The sequence below is a fragment of the Grammomys surdaster genome, unplaced genomic scaffold (assembly GCF_004785775.1).
Source record: "Grammomys surdaster isolate TR1022 unplaced genomic scaffold, NIH_TR_1.0 202, whole genome shotgun sequence".
Lineage (NCBI taxonomy): Eukaryota > Metazoa > Chordata > Mammalia > Rodentia > Muridae > Grammomys > Grammomys surdaster.
The window spans coordinates 1,390,332-1,412,295 of record NW_021604647.1 but is presented as its reverse complement, the minus strand read 5'-3'; the positions used below and the strand labels follow the sequence as shown (position 1 = coordinate 1,412,295).

The window sequence follows — 21,964 nt, the reverse complement described above, 5'->3', positions numbered from 1 at the left end:
AAAAGCAGGATTCAGAATTAAAATCACTTCTCATGATGATGATAGAGGATTATAAGAAGGAATTAAGTAACTCCCTTAAAGAAATACAGGAGAGTACAAGTAAACAGATAGAAGCCCTTAAAGAGGAATCACAGAAATCCCTTAAGGAAATGCAAGAAAACACAAAGAAGGAATTAAACAAAAACATTCAGGATCTGAAAATGGAAATAGAAACAATAAAGAAAGCTCAAAGGGAGACAACCATGGAAATAGAAACTTAAGAAAGAGATCAGGAGTCATAGACGCAAGCAACACCAACCGAATACAAGAGATAGAAGAGAGAATCTCAAATGCAGAAGATACGGTAGAAAATATTGACACAGTTGTGAAAGAAAATGCAAAATGCAAAAAAACTCCTAACTCAAAACATCCAGGAAATCCAGGACACAATGAGAAGGCCAAACCTAAGGATAATAGGTATAGATGAGAATGAAGAGTCCCAACTTAAAGGGACAAACAACAAAATTATCTTCAACAAAATTATTGAGGAGAACTTCCCTAACCTAAAGAACAAGATGCCCATAAACATACAAGAAGCCTACAGAACACCAAATAGAATAGACCAGAAAAGAAATACCTCCCGTCACATAATAATCAAAACATCAGATGCACAAAACAAAGAAAAAATACTAAAAGCAGTAAGGGAAAAAGGTCAAGTAACATACCAAGGCAGACCTATAAGAATTACACCAGACTTCTCACCAGAGACTATAAAAGCCAGAAAGAGCCTGGACGGACATCATACAGACCCTAAGAGAACACAATTGCCAGCCCAGATTACTATACCCAGCAAAACTCTCAATCACTATAGATGGTGAAACCAAGATAGTCCATGACAAAACCAAATTTGCACAATATCTTCCCACAAACCCAACACTTCAAAGGATAATTGATGGAAAACACCAACACAAGGAGGGAAACTACAACCTAGAAAAAGCAAGGAAGTAATCTTCCAACAACCACAAAAGAAGATAACTATACAAACATAACTTTACCTCTAATAGCAAAAATAACAGGAAGTCACAATCATTTTTCCTTAATATCTCTTAACATCAATGGTCTCAATTCCCCAATAAAAAGACGCAGACTAGCAGACTGGATACACAAACAAGACCCAGAATTTTGCTGCATACAAGAAACGCACCTCAGTGACAAAGACAGACACTACCTCAGAATAAAAGGGTGGAAAACAATTTTCCAAGCCAATGGTCCCAAGAAACAAGCTTGAGTAGCCATTCTAATATCAAATAAAATCGACTTTCATCCAAAATTAATCAAAAAAGATAAGGAAGGACACTTCATACTCATCAAAGGAAAAATCTACCAAGGTGAACTCTCAATTCTGAACATCTACGCTCCAAATGCAAGGGCACCTACATACATAAAAGAAACTTTACTAAAGCTCAAAACACACATTACACCTCATACAATAATAGTGGGGGATTTCAACACCCCACTCTCAGCAATGGACAGATCATGGAAACAGAAACTAAACCGAGACACTTTGACATTAACAGAAGTTATGAACCAAATGGACTTAACAGACATCTATAGAACATTTCATCCTAAAACAAAAGAGTATACCTTTTTCTCAGCACCTCATGGTACCTTCTCCAAAACAGACCATATAATTGGTCACAAAGCAGGCCTCTACAGATACAAAAAGATTGAAATAATCCCTTGCATCTTATCAGATCACCACGGAATAAGACTGGTCTTTAATAATGACAAAACCAATGGAAAACCCACGTGCACATGGAAACTGAACAACTCTCTACTCAATGATGACTTGCTCAAGGAAGAAATAAAGAAAGAAATTAAAGACTTTTTAGAATTCAATGAAAATGAGGACACATCATACCAAAACTTGTGGGACTCCATGAAGGCAGTGCTAAGAGGAAAACTCATAGCTCTAAGTGCCTACAAAAAGAAACTGAAGAGAGCACACACTAACAAGTTGACTGCACAACTAAAAGCTCTAGAACAAAAAGAAGCAAATACATTCAGGAGGAGTAGAAGGCAGGAAATAATCAAACTCAGGGCTGAAATCAACCAAATAGAAACAGAAAGAACAATACAAAATATCAATAAAACCAGGAGTTGGTTCTTTGAGAAAATCAATAAGATAGATAAACCATTAGCCAGATTAACCAGAGGGCACAGAGACAGTATCCAAGTTAATAAAATCAGAACTGAAAAGGGAGACATAACAACAGAAACTGAAGAAATTTAAAAAATCATTAGATCCTACTACAAAGGCCTATACTCAACAAAACTGGAAAACCTGGAAGAAATGGACAATTTCCTAGACAGATACCAGGTACCAAAGTTAAACCAGGAGCAGATAAACCATCTAAATAGTCCCATAACCCCTAGGGAAATAGCAGCAGTCATTAAAAGTCTCCCCACTAAAAAAAGCCCAGGACCAGATGGTTTTAGTGCTGAATTTTATCAGACCTTCAAGGAAGACCTAATACCAATTCTCTTCAAACTATTCCACAAAATAGAAACAGAAGGAACACTACCCAATTCGTTCTATGAAGCTACAATTACACTCATACCCAAACCCCACAAAGACCCAACAAAGAAAGAGAACTTCAGACCAATCTCCCTTATGAACATTGATGCAAAAATACTCAATAAAATTCTAGCAAACCGAATCCAAGACCACATCAAAACAATCATCCATCATGATCAAGTAGGTTTTATCCCAGGAATGCAGGGATGGTTCAATATTCGGAAATCCATCAATGTAATCCACTATATAAACAAACTCAAAGAAAAAAACCACATGATCATCTCACTAGATGCTGAGAAAGCATTTGATAAAATTCAACATCCCTTCATGATAAAAGGCTTGGAAAGATCAGGAATTCAAGGCCCTTACCTAAACATAGTAAAAGCAATTTACAGCAAACCAGTAGCCAACATCAAGCTAAATGGAGAGAAACTTGAAGCAATCCCACTAAGATCAGGGACTAGACAAGGCTGCCCACTCTCCCCCTACCTATTCAATATAGTACTGGAAGTCCTAGCCAGAGCAATTAGACAACAAAAAGAAGTCAAAGGGATACAAATGGGAAAGGAAGAAGTCAAAATATCGCTATTTGCAGATGATATGATAGTATACTTAAGTGACCCCCAAACTTCCACCAGAGAACTCCTAAACCTGATAAACAACTTCAGCAAAGTGGCTGGTTATAAAATCAACTGAAACAAATCAGTAGCCTTCCTCTACATGAAAGATAAACAGACTGAAAAAGAAATTAGGGAAATGACACCCTTCACAATAGTTGCAAATAATATAAAATACCTTGGTGTGAATCTAACCAAGCAAGTGAAAGACCTGTACGACAAGAACTTCAAGTCCCTGAAGAAAGAAATCGAACAAAATCTCAGAAGATGGAAAGATCTCACATGCTCATGGATTGGCAGGATTAATATAATAAAAATGGCCATCTTGCCAAAAGCAATCTACAGATTCAATGCAATCAACATTAAAATCCCAACTCAATTCTTCACAGAGTTAGAAAAGGAAATTCTCAAATTCATATGGAATAACAAAAAACCCAGGATAGCTAAAACTATTCTCAACAATAAAAGAACTTCGGGAGGAATCACCATTCCTGACCTCAAGCTGTACTACAGAGCAATAGTGATAAAAACTACCTGGTATTGGTACAGAGACAGGCAGGAAGATCAATGGAATAGAATTGAAGACCCAGAAATGAACACACACTCCTATGGTCACTTGATCTTTGACAAAGGAGCTAAAACTGTCCAGTGGAAAAAGGACAGCATTTTCAACAAATGGTGCTGGTTCAACTGGAGGACAACATGTAGAAGAATGAAAATTGATCCATTCTTATCTCCATGTACAAAGCTCAAGTCTAAGTGGATAAAGGACCTCCACATAAAACCAGATACACTGAAACTAATAGAAGAGAAGGTGGGGAAGACCCTCGAATACTTGGGCACAGGGGAAAAGTTCCTGAACAGAACACCAATGGCATATGCTCTATGATCAAGAATTGACAAATGGGACTTCATAAAATTGCAAAGTTTCTGTAAGGCAAAGGACACTGTCAATAGGACCAAACGACAACCAACAAATTGGGAAAAGATCTTTACCAATCCTACATCTGATAGAGGGCTAATATCCAATATATACAAAGAACTCAAGAAATTAGACTCCAGACAACCAAATAACCCTATTAAAAAATGGGGTATAGAGCTTAACAAAGAATTTTCAATGGAAGAATCTCGAATGGCCGAGAAGCACCTAAAGAAATGTTCAGTGTCCTTAGTCATCAGGGAAATGCAAATCAAAACAACCCTGAGATTCCATCTCACACCAGTCAGAATGGCTAAGATTAAGAACTCAGGTGATAGTAGATGCTGGCAAGGGTGTGGAGAAAGAGGAACACTCCTCCATTGTTGGTGGGACTGCAAGATGGTGCAACCACTTTGGAAATCAGTCTGGCGGTTCCTCAGAAAATTGGACATAGCATTACCTGAGGATCCAGCTATACCACTCCTAGGCATATACCCAGAAGATGCTCGAACATATAACAAGGACATATGCTCAACTATGTTCATAGCAGCCTTATTTATAATAGCCAGGAGCTGGAAAGAACCCAGATGTCCTTCAACTGAGGAATGGATTAAAAAAATGTGGTATATTTACATAATGGAGTATTACTCAGCTATTAAAAACAATGAATTTGAGAGGTTCCTAGGTAAATGGATGGAACTAGAAAGTATCATCCTGAGTGAAGTAAGCCAATCACAAAAGAACACACATGGTATTCACTCACTGATTATTGGATATTAGCCCAGAACCTTGAAATGCCCAAGATGCAACTCACAGGCCACATGAAGCTCATAAAAAAGGAAGACCAAGTGGGGGTGATTCAGTTCTTCTTAGAAGGAGCAACAAAATACTCAAGGGAGCAAATATGGAGACAAAGTGAGGGACAGAAACTGAAGGAGGGGCCATTTGAAGACCTTTCCACCTGAGTATCCATCCCATGTGCAGTCACCAAAGGTAGATGCTGATGTGGAAGTCAGGAAGTGCATGCTGATAAGGGCCTGATATGGATGTCTCCTCAGAGGCCTTCAAGAGTCTGACATATACAGAGGCAGATGCTCACAACTAGCCATTGAACTGATCATGAGGTTCTCAATGGAGGAGTTAGACTGAGGACTGAAGGAGCTGAAAGGGTTTGTGGCACCATGAGGAGAGCAACAATACCAACCAACCACAGCTCCCAGGGTCCTAACCACCAGCCTGGGAGCACTTATGGAGGGATCCAGGGCTTCAGCTGAATATGTAAGAGTGGATGGCCCTGCCGGGCACAGGTGGAAGAAGAGATCCTTGACCTCATGAAGGCTGGACGCCCCAGGGGGTGGGAATTTTGAGGGTGGGGAAGTGGGAGTTGGGGGGTAAGTGGGGGGTTACATCCACAGAGAAGAAAGAGGAGGGGTAAGGGGATGGGGGGTTCCCGGGTGGGTGGGGGATGGGGTAAGGGGATAACATATGAAATGTAAATAAAATATCCAATAAAAAAAAATCTGCTTAAAAAAAAAAAAAGGTGTCAGATGCCCTGGACTGGAAGGTGATTTTGAGTCACCTCCTGTAAGAAACCCAGGACTTTTGCAATAGCAATATACTCCTTTAACTTCTATGCCATCTGGCCAGCACATTATTTCACTCTTCAGAGTGGTGCCAAGCTCAGTTGGTTTTGCACTCCTGGTTTTAGGTGATGCTCTTACATCAGTCTCTCAGTAGACTAGCGCTTAACACACACACCATGTCCCTGGCTTTATACAGAGGATTTTGAGTCTTCCCAAGATAGAAAAAAATAGTAAATGTTGGTGAATTTGCCAGAACTCTTGGTCTGGTTGTTGTAAATTGTAGACAAGCACTGACATCACATACATTCCATTAATACTTGTACTTGAAGGAAATGTTGTAAATGTCTATGTGTGACATCTCAGTCGTCTTGCACTTATTCCTGAAGCCTTGTATCCAAACTCCAGTACTACAAAAGTTGTTAGAGGTAGAAAATGCATTTGAAGCCGGGTGCTGGTGGCACACGCCTTTAATCCCAGCACTTGGGAGGCAGAGGCAGGCGGATTTCTGAGTTCGAGGCCAGCCTGGTCTACAGAGTGAGTTCCAGGACAGCCCGGGCTACACAGAGAAACCCTGTCTCGAAAAAAAAAATGCATTTGGAAATACAGAAAGCAGATCCTCACTGACATTTTGGGAATGGACTATTCTCTCTGGATGTAGGGAGTTGGTGGCATCTGAAAAGAAAGGAATGGAGAGACCAAAAGATACAAGCAGACAAATGAAATAGAAGGCTCCACCTCATCACTTCAGATTCAACTATGTTTAGCTGAATATCCATTATCTACCAGGCTCTGGGCAGTATATTTTCCCATGCACCAAAAACTGTCACATCATTTAGAATAAAAGAAGTGTCATTATCAGACAATCCCAGTTCAGCCACCTCTTAATTCTGTGGCATTAAAATTTGGAGAATCTGCCAGAGTACAAATTTATTAATTTGCACGTTAGAAAGAGTAGGTAATATTAGTCCCAGGTTTACAGACTAAGCCACACAGCCAGTATGAAAGTGTCACAATTCCCATTGTACTATAAACTGTACTCCTGGGATCAAATGAGAATCCAACCAAAACCACATGCCCATCCCCTCCTCTGCCAGCAATGCCTATGAGATCCTAATTCTTAGTTCACTGAGGAGTTTTAAACAAACGCCTAGATGGTGAAAGATTTGGAAACTTATGGAACAGGCTCCTTCTTGGATTCTAGCTCACTTTGTACAACAACTCCTAAAGAAATAGTATATCCTGGCTTTATTTTCCTTGAATTCTTGTAAATGGCCAATAGAATAGTAACACTTATAAGAGGAGTCTTGAAATTTTCCTCAGAAACTGGAAGTAGGAGAAGAGCCAGCAAGGGAATGCCATTAACTAGATACCAGCATGAAGCCAGCAGATACCAGATACTATTTATTGTCACAATTCTCCTGGTGTAGAACAATTTCACAAAAGAAAATTTGAAGTCCATGCTTAAGAGATCCAGCATAATCTCACCACTACAATTTCTGTGAGCCATACAGAGTCACAACCTGTGAGGCCCTTGAATGAATCAGGAAAGGACCAGACAGGAGCTGAACAGGCTGTCTTTCTATCCTAGGAACAGTTGATTTATTTGACCTAAGTGCAGAGTACATGGGCCACTTTAAAGACTGAGCTGGAAAGACATGTCCCCTACCCACATGCACACAAAGATCCTGAGTTCATGCTTTCTGTGGCTCTTGTCTTCCTTACAACTTGGGTGAACACATGAAAACCTCTGGACACTTGGGGAACTATAAAACTGTGCTCATCTATTTGTTCTACATCAGTCCCTAGGGACAAGACCAATCTGAGGGAGTTCAGATCTGGATCTCAACCACAATAGGACAGTTTGTAAATGTTGCCCCCTGGGATAGACCAGAGAATAATAACCACAGGGCCTGAAATGGCAGATTGTGTGTAGGGCCATGAGCCACATAGACCTCTGCAGACCAAGGTAGTAGTCACTACCAAACCAGAGGAGACTTCTCCAGAAATCTTTCCACTGGTTAGGCCAGAGGTACCTGTAACCCTGAGGGCAGATGAATCCTACGATAAGGCAAGTGGCAAATGAGGCTCCAGAAGCACTAGATGTAACCTATGAAATACTTTCTGATACTGAGCGTACCTTTGACAACTAGGGTCTGTTGTGCCGGATGACAGCGTCTTGGAGCAGGATGCGGGCCTAGGACCATGGGCAGGAAATATTTCCTCAGTCTGCAGAGCTTGAAGAACAGGTATGCATCACTAAATCGTAGGCAGTGGGCTGTGTAGAAAAAGTAGTCTGGCAAACATTAGACAGAGTGAAAGGGGCTAGTCTGGGAGATGCATAGACTCTGGCTTATAGTGTTTGCATTTTGTTAACTGTGGATATACTTGCAGTGATTTTAATTTTTACTATCATGTTGTAATATTATTAATCTTGGTTTCTGGGTCTCACCAGCCAGAGATAGCACTTTGTTCACCAGAGATATTTGAACACAGTGAACCAAGTAGCCAGCAGAGAGATAATGTCCACTGCTGCATAAGGTGTTACAGCCTTTCGTCCTTCCTCCCCCTCCCCTCTCCTTCTTCTTATCCTCTCTCCCTCTTCCTTCTCCTCTTCCTCCCCTGCACACACACACACACACACACACACACACATGCACACACACACACTCCTCCTTCTATCTACCTTTTGTCCATCCTCTTTCACTTATTTGTTTTGAGATATAAACTATCATTATGACAGCTAGCTAGAGATTCTGTTAGGCTAAGGGTTCCAGACAACAAGGCAAAACAAACTTCCCTTCGTATAGCTGCTTGTTGCTCATGTTCCAAGGGCTGTATGACCCTTAGCTGTCATTGTATCTTTAGGCACTGCCATTACTCCAAGGAATTAAACATCTGAGAATTTCAAAAAAAATGTCAATATACTCTCTCTTTCGTGGGAGAGATGACTGATATGGAGCCCATAGCATAGCATTCGATAAACGTGTACTCTAACATGTAGTTATATTATCAACATTTTCTTATACATTGGGAAAGACAGGAAGTTTATTGGAAAGAAAACGGTACTTGGCTTGGTCTTTCCCCAAGGATAAGACTTTGACTCACTAAGGTATTCATAAACAGTTACAGAGTTCAAGGCCTGCTAACGGAGAGGAAGTGTATCTGAACCAAAAGAGCCTATTCAGTGATGAAGTAAGAACCATTGTTCATTTTAGGAGCAACAAAGGTGAAAATAATGCTAGCATCACAGATTTAGAGTACTGTGTGGTTACAGGAACACCCCTCCAAAAGACGAGCAATGATTCAATGAGGAGAACAGGACACTGAGGGAGCTATTGAAAGAGCTAGGGAACCAACATGTCTAATGTTCTAGACTTTGCTCTGAGGTGTAGGAGAGGCATCAGAAGGATTGTAGGGACCATCGAAGATGAACTGTGTTTTGAAATTTTGGCTCCAATAGAAAACTGTATGGTCACATTTGAGGGTGGAAGCAGAGCCCAAAGAAGCAATGGGTAGGCCCTGTGCATAAATCAAAGCCTGTGTCTGGAGAAATGGAGGGGGCCCAGGTACACTTAGCAACCCCAAGAAAAATTCCCTGAGGAACGAGAATTAAAATGATTAAAATAAGAATTACCAACACTTGGGTGGAAGGAATTAGCACTGTCAAGGACTATTGATAGCATTTAAACTCACAAGTTCTGCCACAGCAATGAAGTATAAAAGTAATGTTTATCTTCATGATATAATTTCACTTCTTCTGCATGCTGTCACAGTCTCTGTGAGTTAATATGTACATCAGTCCTGTTGTGTCTGAATGATGTTTCCTTGGAGTTAGCCAGCACTTCTGGCTCTAAACAATGGTTGTGCCTCTTCTCCATAATTCTTTAAGCCTTGAAGTAAATGAAATAGGTATAATGAAGATACCTATGAGTATAGACATATGCCATTAGGAATCATTTTAATGCTGTTCCCTTAGCAAAATAATAATATATTTTCTCCTAGGTTTCAAGTCTATGCAATCTCAGGTTCTTGTCCATTTTAGTAGTGTCAGATATGGGTCTCATCTCATGAACTGGGCCTTCAGTCTATCCAGAATAGGTCGTTATCTCACATAACATTTATTTGTGTCACTGCAGAAGGGTTACGGTTGTAGGCCATATAGTTTGTAGTTAAATGATACTGATGTTTACCTTTGTCCTGTGGATGCATGCAAAGCACCTTTCAGCTTAGTGAATGTTAATAAGTAGAGGTGAAACTTATAGTTAGGCAACAATGCAATCTTTTCTGTGTTCGAAAATGTAAAACAGCATGGGCTTCAGTAACAGGAATTCACCATCAGGTTGTGGAGAGGAACCAATAACCCTTGCAATGGCAATGATGTTTGTGGGGTAGGAGTTGTGAGTCTACAGGAATTATTTGGCCAATGACTCTGTGGCATTGTATGTCTAGACATCTAGTTGGGGCATTGTTTACCCCATTATATGGTGACTCTGTTTCAATTCATTTCATGTATGTATATATTTAATGAAACTTCTTCAGTAGTAGTTTTCCACATGAGTTTTCAAAAGGTCTTTACTGTTAATACTTCTCCTTTTTCCTTCCTCTATCAGAACTTCCCATTCCCCTCATTTAATATTTCTCTTCCAGTTTTCTCTTTATCACTTTATAACACTCTATTTTATTCCCACCTCTTTGGAAGATCCCTTTGTTATTTCTCTTATATGTGGATGTTAGATTTAAACCTATAGATATGAGTATTTCAATTAGATATACATATATCTAATTATAATATGACTATAGATATGGGTATAACAATCCCTTCTTAATACGGGTGTCTTTTCAAAGCCTGCTGCAAACACTAAAGGACTTCAATGGTGTATCTTTGGTTGGTGAGATTTTACTTAATTTTGATTTTCTTTTTTATTTTGTTTTATAAAAATGTTAATATGAAGATATATTTAATTTTAAGGCATAAAATAATGTTAATATAAAAGCAATACCTAATTGTATAAGTATACATGATTAATATAAGCATATGTTAATTATATAGCATAATCACAGAAATATAAAAAGTAAAATGCAAATATTTCCTCTTGCCAACTTCCATATTTTTTGATCAGGTGGACACTGTCCTGTTGGTCAATGTACTTTCATTATTCTATCTGATGTCTTATTGCAAACACACACACACACACACACACACACGTCTCTCACACATTTGGGCAAACACCCAGATGGATGCTGTAAGTTTGGTTTGAAGACTGCCATACTGGATGGGGAAAAGCTCATGAGACCTCAAACCTACACAAAGGACTACAAAGAACTGAGTAAATTCTGAAGCAGGAGAGTGATACTCCCCAGGGAAGAGCACACTAATTGGTTGTCCAGTGTTAAACAGTCAGCCATGAAAACATACACATAAGTAACTTTACATGGATATAGTGCAGGCTAGTGTTGAAATTACAACCTGTCTCCTGGCTTCTCTTTCCAAAGTGCTAGGACTATAGGCATGTGCTATCATATACAGAACTTTACTGAGAATATTAACTTTATTTAGTATCTTTATTACAAGATTGTTCTTGTTATATTTTCTGACATTGTGAGATGTTCAAGTACAAAGCAGCTGACACTTTTTATCTGTTTGTTTGATTTAGTGTTTTCTGTGTGGTTTATGTAATTTGAGACCTGTAAAGAAAAGTCATTGAACTTTAATGTTGTGAATCTCTTTGCTTATGTTTTATGGTGGAAATTTCATTGTTTGGATTCTTTGCAGTTTTGTTTATATGTGTGTATAACTTTATCTGGACTATGTTCTGTGTACTGGAATACTTAACTTTCCAAGTTGAAAATCAGTTGTTGCACTTGCTAATGTTGACCTAGAGATTTACCACCTTCTCGGTTTGGTTCTCTTGCTCTTTTGTTGCATCATACCACCCTACTCTGGTTATATTAGCTTTAAAGTATGCATCAGCATCTAGCAAGAAAATAATTAGTTATTATTACTATTTATCAAACTACATGTGCCTATTCTCCACCGTTATTACTACTTCATTTTATAATTATTTCCTGTTTCTCAAGGAGTCTACTTTTGTTGTTATGCAATTTGATTCAGTATATGCTTAATTTGAAATTAAAATGATCTTCCAATAACCAGCATTTTAAACAAGAAACAAGATGTACTCTGATATCTGGCCTTTATGTTAAATAGCCAAGTAGTTTATTCACAAAGCAAATTGTTTGTATTATATTATATGTTGTTTGTTTCTATAGTGTTTTCTATAATATTACTTAATCACAAGTGGATTGTTCATATAGAGTAGAATCTTGAAGACTTTGTAGGCTGCTCCTGCATTCAGCCACTTAGTTCTCCTGTTAATTCAATGATTCCTCAGCTGATTCTTGTAGACTGCTCTGTTGATTGGCTGGTATTTTATGAGGCATTCATGTTCCCAGGCCTATTCTAGTATCTAGAAGAGTGAAATATTGTAAATGATAAAAGGATAAGATACAGATTGTCCTTGTTTCTGACTCAAATGTTTGCCTTAAGTAGGAAGAATCTTGAAATGTTTGAAAGAATTACTGATTGAGGAAATTTCCATCTAAAATGAAAAGAAGAATGCTTTCTTTAGTAAAAAACACAGGCTGGGTTTATGCTACTAATATACTAATAAATACCTTATCTACAAGTCTTTAACCAATGACAAGTTGTCACACTGATGAAACTTAAATAAAGTAAGAAAAAGAAAGAGAAAACAATGTAGCCTCAATACAATAACTAATCTTCCACAGTAAATTAATAATCATGGGAAGCTGGAGAGATTGCTCAGTGTTTAAAGTTCTGCTTTCACAGAACTCACATTTGGTCTCCAGGACCCATATTTCATATCTAACAACGTTTAATAATTCTATCTCCAGAAGATGTGACAGCCTCTTCTGGTCTCTAAGAGCACAAAACTCACATGAATACATACACATGAAGGGTGAGTCATCCCATAGGTTTTGGGAGGTAAAATCAAATTTCAACAAAACCTATTCATTCTTATTATGAGCTCTTTGTGTGAACTGGGTGTTAGTCTTTATCATTTGAGCATTTTAATGGCATGCTGTGTTGTAGAATATCAAGAAAAGTATGCTGATTCAATGAGTGGAAAACATTCTGGGATGACTCCTGGCTCTATATTAGAGAAAAATTACTGAAAATGGACATTGTAGAGAATCAAGTTTCAGGGAATTATTGGAGATTGTTGACTTTGAAGTTACAATCAAATATTCCAGAAGAAATAAAATACCTGAATCTGGAACCAAAAAGAAATAACAGGTTGTACACAAAATTCTGTGTAGCTGAAGTGTACAATGTGAGTGTACAATGTGAGTGTACAATGTGAGTGTACAATGTGAGTCCAATATAGTGATAGCATGAAGATGATAAGACAAGCACCATGGTGGTGGCAGTGTTAGAATGAGCTGCAGATCAAAGGGAAAGGAAGGATGTAGTCAGAATGAATAGTCAGAATAGTCAGAGTGTGGGCGGTTGCAAACATAGAGGAGAGAAAAGTAATGAGAAAAATAGATATTTTTGAGCCACATGGGGTGCTGGTGAACTACAAAATATAGAGAAGGGTAATTTTGGTTTTTTTTTTTCATTATAAATTTCAGGAAACTATGAAGGTGAAAGCCAGAGTCATCTACCCATATTCTAACATGTTAAACAAAGAGATGGATAATTTATGACCATTGTTGGGTGTATGTATATATAAAGATAGGTATGTAAGTATGTTTGTATGTATGTATGTATGTATGTATGTATGTGTAGATAGATAATTAAAATAGTGAGCAGATACTATATTCTGAGAAAGCACATATAAATCAAGTGCAAATGAGCTATATCTCTGTGGTTTGAGATTCAAAGAGAATCCTCTGTGTGGAACCTTCATAAGACAAGAATGGTCCTCTGTCTCTGGTTCCAAAGAAGGTGACCAAATAGGGCAATGTGTTTGTGAGGGGAAAAAAAAACTCTCAGTCTGTAAAATGAAGCCAAAAGTCATAGGATTATGTGTCATACAACAAAATGGCACATAAAATAATGTGTCACTCTGCATTTGTTTGGGATCTGCTGTATAGCTGTCAGCACAGATAGTATCAGAAATAATGCAGGGAGTACATGGTGTCGAATCAACTCCATGGGGTGCCTGCCTGACAAGAAGACAAGCCTGTAAAAGGATTATTACCCACCTCTCCTCAAGTGAGGTCACGCCTCCACCCATTATAGCTAGTAGTTTGACCCAGCCCAGCTGCCAGAGAACAGGTGCTGGCCCCACAGGTTTTGGGTTGGGTCTCAGTCACTGTGGTATATTTTCGGCGGTGGAACCAAGCTCACTGTCCTAGGTAAGTGGTTTTTAATGCTTCTTCCTATTCATGCCAGCCCTTGTTGTCTTGCAAGTGTCTTTTTTTCTCTCTGGGAACTTTTTCTCTTTGCTCTCCTCAGACATAAGGACTGAATCCTTAAATTTCTCCTCAGTGGCTAGGGGAGGTGGACCATTTTGAAGTAACCTGAAGAAAGAATCAGAATTGTTGAACCAGCTGGCCTTAGAATCTCACAGATATACTGAGATCTCATGGGCATTAGTTAGAGTTTGGCCAGAGTCAAGGGCTCCATCCTCATTCTCAGAAAGATTAATAATTTGAGACCCTAGGCCAGGTCAAAAGCTAGAACTTTCATGAAGCCCACAATATCTTTATAGGTTGTAGAAGGTTGGATCTAGAGGTGTAAGCCCAGCTTGCAGAGACTGAGGTTATCTAAATTGGAATCCAATAGTCCTAGAGTAGTCTTGTAATAGTGTTGAGATCTCTGTTCTTATACTGAGCTGTTAAGGTCCTATGAATACAGAGGCATCACTGACTAGTAGAGTAACCAGATCCTGGTCATCTCAGAATTATCACTAGCGATAATCAGGGATTCTATCTACAAAGCCCCATAACCCTGGGTTTTGCTATTTCATCTTTCCATTGCCAGCTTCTCACTTTCTTCAAATAGCCTATTATATGCAGGAAGTAAAAAATGAGGGATAAACTTGGGGGTTTTGAAATACTACCTGACTGTCAGGGAAGGATGCTGCTGCAGTGAGCAAGTGGCTGCTATGCTCTACCTCCTGAGGAAAGAAACCTCTAGAACATAGTGAAGGATGTTGTGATCAGATCAAATTTGCAGTAGGCACCAGTCCCAGAGTAGCCTCAGATCTTTTCTGGATGAAACTCACTACAAATTGAAAAGGCTGAGTGGACTGGTATAGAGAATTTGCTGTCTGAGGTAACAGGAGGCTCAGTGTCCCCAGATACTGGAGAAAAGGAGGGACATCCTCAATCAAATTGTAGCCAGCAAAGCAAAGTGGGACATACCCTGTTTACCAGAGAGCTCTGATCACCACAGGAACAAAGGAGAAATAATTGCCCTGGGGAAGGTAATCAGATGTGGTGCAAATCCCAAGTTAGATTATAAACAAGAGGGTGGATAGAACACAGGCATATCTGCTGATAGTGGAATTGAGGCAGAAAGGAAGAGTCAAGGATATGTAACTTAGTTGAGTGTTTTGAGAAAGGCTAGTGAGAAGACTGTCCATACTCAACCAGGCTCAATGGGACAGGTGAGAAAAAACAGAAAGTGCCAGGTAAACAACAAAACCAAATTGAGTAGTCACTGAGATTTTGATATTTTTATATTGTCTTCTGAATCAAACTCCTTTTTTTATTCACACAGGTCAGCCCAAGTCCCCTCCCACACTCACAGTGTTTCCACCTTCCTCTGAGGAGCTCCAGGAAAACAAAGCCACACTGGTGTGTCTGATTTCCAATTTCTACCCAAGTGTTGTGAAAGTGGCCTGGAAGGCAGATGGTACACCTATCACCCAGGGTGTGGACACTGCAAATCCCACCAAAGAGGGCAACAAGTACATAGCCAGCAGCTTCTTACGTTTGACACCAGACCAGTGGAGATCTCACAACAGATATACCTGCCAAGTTACACATGAAGGGGATATTGTGGAGAAGAGTCTGTCTCCTGCAGAATGTCTGTAGACGCCCAGGTTTCTCCTTAGCCTGGGAACCCTGCAGCTCTAGGACCCTGAGTGGGGTCTCTTTTCTATACTAGCCATCTTAACCTTTCTCTCTTGCCCACTGACTATTAAATAAAATATCATTAATTAATCAGAAGTACTATTTTGTCCCATTTGTTCTCATTATATACTTAATTTTCAACCTTGGAATCTACAATGTGCGGAGATAGGATCATTGTTCCCAATGAGAAATTAGCTCACATGAAACATATTTAGGATATCACCCCAAAAGGTGACCTTTCCCTGTTTTGTACTGTTCTCTGAGCCTTGCCATGCAGGGACACCCATTTAGAATGCATGTCATGTAAGATATTATGTTTCAGAGTTAAACAATTAACTTGATGTTATATAGAAAGTCCCCACATGTGTAAGTTCTTGCAATAGACTTAGAGAATTTTATTATATGCTTTGGAACATTGATGTTCATGGTCATTAATACTGGGACATGTGACGGACGTGTGATGGGATAGACACTCAAGTATAATAGTTGTATGTAGTGAGAAGTATATCCAACCTGATCCCAGAAGGGGTATCAAATAATTGTGCATAGGAAGTGGTTTCAGAGTCAAAGTCAGTTGAGGAGGTTAAAAAAAAAGACTGAGTGTGACCTGAAAGCTAAATTAAAGCAATTGCTTGGGTAAGCTTACGTGTAACAGACACCCATTTTACTGACCCAAGTCCTCTCATGTGCATCAGCGCCCCAGTGTGCACTTTACAGTGATGCCAACTACAGTCTTTGAAATTGACATTCAACCGTATGTGGTCCAGCCTATATCCAGGTCAATATGTAATTAGTATTCAGGGTTTGGAGACATCGTCCTCTACATCTCATAAGCAATATGGACACTGAGTACATTCAGAATTCTTAGGTGAGTCATACAGTCCCGTATCATAGTCTTCAAAATCAGAAATATTCTTTAACGATGAAGCAGAGTAACAGTTGCCAAAATAGATCTTGATCTTAGGCACCCAAATTCCCAGTTTCTGAGCTAGGAGGAACTTTTGGGATCTGTGGCCTACATCCCCTTTGTGATGCTAGGCCATGATAAAATCTGTGCCTAAAAGTTGGAAGTGAAAATCCTGGGTGCCCTCATAGCAATGTTCCTTACTAGGAACAGGGCCAACACTCATCTATACCCATCTATTTCTCAGAGACTCATAGTCTTGTTTCAAGTTTTCAATAAAGTTTTCACTGACAAGTTTGAACAGAAAAATTAGGAAACACAGAAATAGTAATGTCCATATATCTATCCTTACCAAGCAGATTCTAACACACATTTTACCTGGATTTTGATTCACAACTATAACTATAATTAACTATAACTATACGATTATAACTATAATATGACTATAACTTTAACTATAACAGGAAATTCTCCCCTGCATTTTGTTAAGAAAGCCCACTTTAGAACTAACATCCTGTTAGCTAAAATTATACATCTGGGATTAAAAAGAGAATGCCTAGGAAATAACCTCAAAAGAAGTTATTGATTACTTCTATTTCTTCATAAAATAGTCACCAAATGGCTATACATCATGATCCTACAGTGTTTAGTATAATATTATTGGTGATGATTCTACCATGTGTAGGAAGATGAAATGTGGATTGATACTGACGGTTGTGTGTGTTCTCCATCTGTCCTCTCCTAAAGTGCCTCAGATGTTTCTCTTTGCTCTTTTCCAGGAATGAGATGCAGAGATTAAGCTAGTGATCTCAAGATTGTACATAGACTCCATACAGCTGGTGGTCTCCTCAAGCTGTCACTGAGGGCTCTTCTCTATTCCTTCTTACCCTGTGAAGAGCTTCTCCATACAGTATATGGGAAAATCATGGATGTTTTTCTGGCAAGACTGGCCAAGAGGACATGTGAAACCTGGAAAGAAGGATATCACAGTGATGTCACCACCATCTTAGAATCATCACCACCTGCACTCATCACAGATGCAACTGAAGAATGAGGTGCACGCAGGGATTTTGCATGAGTCTATACCACAGTGCTGAGTGTTTGGTCCAGGAACTAGATTGACTGTCCTAGGTAAGTGACTTCTTCCTCCTTTGTTATTGTCATCTCCAAGCTTTGAAGTGATTTTTTTGGATAATCCTCATTCTGTATTGTCCTTCATGCCTAAACCTCACTCTAGGTAAATAATCTCTTCTCTAGATTCTGTGTCTCATTTCAGGCTGTTCTCTATAGCCTTTCATGTCTAATCTCAAAGACAAGGGGCTGCAACACATAAACTGTCAATGTCTGTCTATAATTTCATTGAGATATGCAGCACTGTGATAAGTACTCCATTGTACCATCACCTTTGAATGTCTATTTTTTCTGGTGAACTTTGTGAGGAATACATTGAATTGTCATTTCATGGACGGAGGCATAGAGAGAGATACAGCTGTTAAATTTGGAGAGCACAGAACACTCTGCAAAGAGACTGAGAAAGGACATGTCAGAGGCCAGATAACCTGTACAGTGGAACTCAGAATTAATTTTCTAGGATAGTTGGGATATATAATGGATTCCAGAGCCTCTGTGGAAAGACATGAACAGAGCAGCATCCAACCTAGAACTCGGGAATTTTAATAAAGCATAGAAAGGGAAAGGAGCTTTGGCCACGGAAATTCAAGGGAAGAGGGATAATATTAGCTGGAAAGCTGGGCTCCTAGGTCTCTCTAAAAGACTGCTTAGAAGATACAGCAACTGAGTTCACATAGATATGGTCCTGATGCGTGAAAATTATCCAACTCATCCAGAGATGTGAGTCTTATTTCATTCTGCAGAATGAGAAAAAGTTCATGCAAGTAGACGCTATGCTTGTACCCAGGAGGCACAGATTTTGGGGAAAACAAACTCAGAAGTTTAAAATTTAGATTTAGAGCAGAGTTTTTACATCAGAACTGTACTCAGGGTGGGATAGGAAGACTGCAGATATACATAAAATGCAGAGAGGATACAAAGATAGGAGAAAGAGGGTCAGGTGTCTGTATTGGAGGTCAATGGCAAGGATGTGTTAGGTGAAGCATTGCACAAATGCATAGTTTTATAATTCCTAGGCATGTGAGGAGTATATAGAAGAAATTCATACATCATCTTCTGTACTCTGCTATGTTCAAACACAATTACTAAACACAAGAACACTTTACATACCTTCTCCAGGATTCCTACTGAAAAAAAAAGATTCTGACCTTCTCTTTTTCCATTTTGCAGGCCAGCCCAAGGCTATGCCCTCAGTCAATCTGTTCCCACCTTCCTCTGGAGAGCTCAAGACTAACAAGGCCACACTGGTGTGTATGATCACTGGGTTCTATCCAGCTGATGTGACAGTGATCTGGAAGGCAGATGGTATCCCTATCACTCAGGGTATGGAGACTACCCAGCCTTCCAAGCAGAGTGACAACGAGTACATGGCTAGCAGCTACCTGCTTTTGACAGCAGAATCATGGGAATCTCATAACATATACAGCTGCCATGTCACTCATGAAGGGAACACTGTGGAGAAGAGTTTTTCCCGTGCTAAGTGTGCCTAAGTCATCTGACCTTCATCTTACTCACAGAGGCTGAGATTAGAAACATGTCCAAGTACACCCTTCGTGTTTTAGCCTACCATAGCCTTTCTCCCACAATAAAATATCCATTCACAACCTGCAATTGTGCTCTACTTCATTTGATTTAGTGTATATGTCACTAGAATTTAGAGTAGTGGGTGGAATGTCCTGGCACCCTGGACTTTACAAGCAGGGTCATAACCTGCATCATCATCCCAGGTAGTGCTATCTTCATATGCACACAGTTTTCTAAACTCTCCTCTGGACATCTGATTATACCATAGAGTTGTACAGTACAAGTGTCATCATAGTCTTCCTTGATTCCATTCTTTCACAGACCTAATCATGTGTTCATTCCATTTCTAACAATCTATTAGTGCCTAGTCATTCTGTCTTAAAATTGCAATTTAGAAACAGGGACAATTCTGCATGAGATCACAATTTCTATCATTCAAGTCAAAATAAATAGTAACATGAAATTGGAAGTTTATCATAATCTATCCAGACAAGCAAAACCAGGCTGAAGACAGAGTGTATGTGGGGTTCATGAAGGCTATAGTATTGGTAGTAATCAGCCTTGATGGGAACAGAACTTTGTTGAACTAAGATAAAGAAGAAGTGATATCCACCCCAAATGTAACACAGGCATTCAGTGCTGAATGTTATAGACTATTTTAAGTTTCTGTTTCAGAACTTGATTTTGGGATTTGTCACATAAAGTCATGGCTGAGGGCTACAGGTGTGGCTAAATATCTGAGTATCTTACAGATTATAAGATTGTTCTTAGAATTTCTATCCCACCAGATCTCATTCCTTTCCTGGCTCAAGGCATAATAGTTCAGTGTGCACCTGTATCCTGAGGTTATCCCAGGTCTCTACAAATGAACTAGGTCAACCCCTTAAAAGTTCATTGTTCAATGCCACTGCTCCATAGTTCTTAGTATTTGGACACATGATAGGTGTTCATAAATGTTTCTTGTTGAGGAATCAGGCAAATGGTACAGCCTGAAAGATAGGGGATTTTTCAAAACAATTGTGTGAGCAGAAATAGGGCAACGGTACTGAATCCCAGCCACACCAACTCAAACCTTAGTCTTTGCATTAACAGGACATTTGGGATATAGCATTGTCTAGCAACTGACTTTCATTCATGGAAGCAAACTCTGTGACACAAAGTTGAAGGCCCTTCAGGTTTCAGTACAAACTTCACACTTTCTCACCAGCTGCTGCTGAAAGGAACAATTTTTTTATTATTTTGCTGTAATATTTGCTGCTGCTGCTGCTGCTGCTGCTGCTGCTGCTGCTGCTGCTGCTGCTTTGGTTTTCTAAGACAATATTTCTCTATCTGCCCTCAAACTCACAGAATTCTGCCTGTGTCTGCTTCCAAGCTGCTGGAAATCACAGGAGTATACCACCATGCTCTGCTTTTTGTAATGTTTAATTACTGAGAACACTGAGCTAAATATTCAGGAACAAAGTAAAGTTCTGTTTACATCAACCAATGATTATATATTCTTTGCAGTGTTTATTAATTAATCCAAGTATAGGCTAAATTACTACTGCTAAATTACTTCTCTAAATATTAATTTTGTGATGGATGGTTACTTTTTAGTTTTTATTGGTACATATTCATTGTGTATGATGATGATGAGTTTGACAAAACATTTTAATTCTAGTACACCAATTACTTTGATCATATTCACCTCCATACACCTTTTCTTCCATATTTCTGGATACAATATAATTCATACACTACCTTCTGAATGTTCAAATGCAGTCACTAAACTCAAGGACACTTTATATATTACCTCTTCTCTATGGCTAAATAATTCTCCATTTTGTACAAAAAGAAGTACATTTGCTCTATCTTCTCATCTATGCCTGTGCTGATCCCACAGTCTGTCTGTTGCTATTAGCCCTGCCTGAACAAGGATGTGCAGCCTCTTTGCTTGCTTTCTAGAAAGAGAGAGACAGAAACAGGAAAAGAAGACTTGGAGACAGATAGGTGTAGAGATAGGGAGTGTATATAAGGAGATAGAGGATAGAAAACTGGGATCTGAGCATATATTGTAAATCATTCTAAAAATGGAAAAGGAAAATTAAATCAGGTTAGGGATAGAACATGAGTAAAGTTGTTAATGATCAGAGACATTTTCACCCTATATGGATGAAAAAAAAAAACGGACCCAAGATTAGCACTCAGGATCTCTGATTTCTTAATAGAAGTTGCTTCAGAATTGAATTCAGGACTAGACTCAACTCATGCAAGGCCAAAGCATGGAAAAAGTGGTCTGAGAATTATCAGTAAGGCCAGGTGTTCAGGAAGTCTCAGCTGGGCCACATAGTTCTTCATTGGCCATGCCCTTTCATGTGTGAATTGTTCAGTTTGTACATCAGACTCCTGTTAGGCATGACGCTTAACACAAATCACAAATCTGCCTTCTTTGGTTCAGGATTTATCCAGTTTGGTTAGTCCATAGTGCTCAGGTCAGGTATACAACTTTGTTGCTCACAAGGGGTATGGCAGCTGTCTGTGCCAGAGCTCCTGATAAACCAGTCAGCTCAACAACATAGTCTAAAAATCAAGATACATCCTCAACAATGAGACAGTGTGACAAGGAAGGGAAAAATAGTG

At 39.2% G+C, this 21,964-nt stretch overlaps 2 gene segments (V, D, J or C); both read left to right on the top strand.

Annotated features, from left to right (window-relative positions):
- LOC114623790 overlaps positions 1–15,885 on the top strand; it is a 542,876-nt gene extending 526,991 nt beyond the window's left edge. Inside the window, 2 exon segments of the V gene segment in view lie at positions 14,027–14,061; positions 15,431–15,885. Coding sequence covers positions 14,027–14,061; positions 15,431–15,747 — 352 coding nt within the window.
- Positions 15,886–16,708: 823 nt separating this feature from the next.
- On the top strand, positions 16,709–19,432 carry LOC114623816. The segment is given in 3 exon segments: positions 16,709–16,718; positions 17,789–17,821; positions 18,992–19,432. Coding segments are annotated over 3 exon segments (363 nt in total).
- Positions 19,433–21,964: the final 2,532 nt, after the last annotated feature.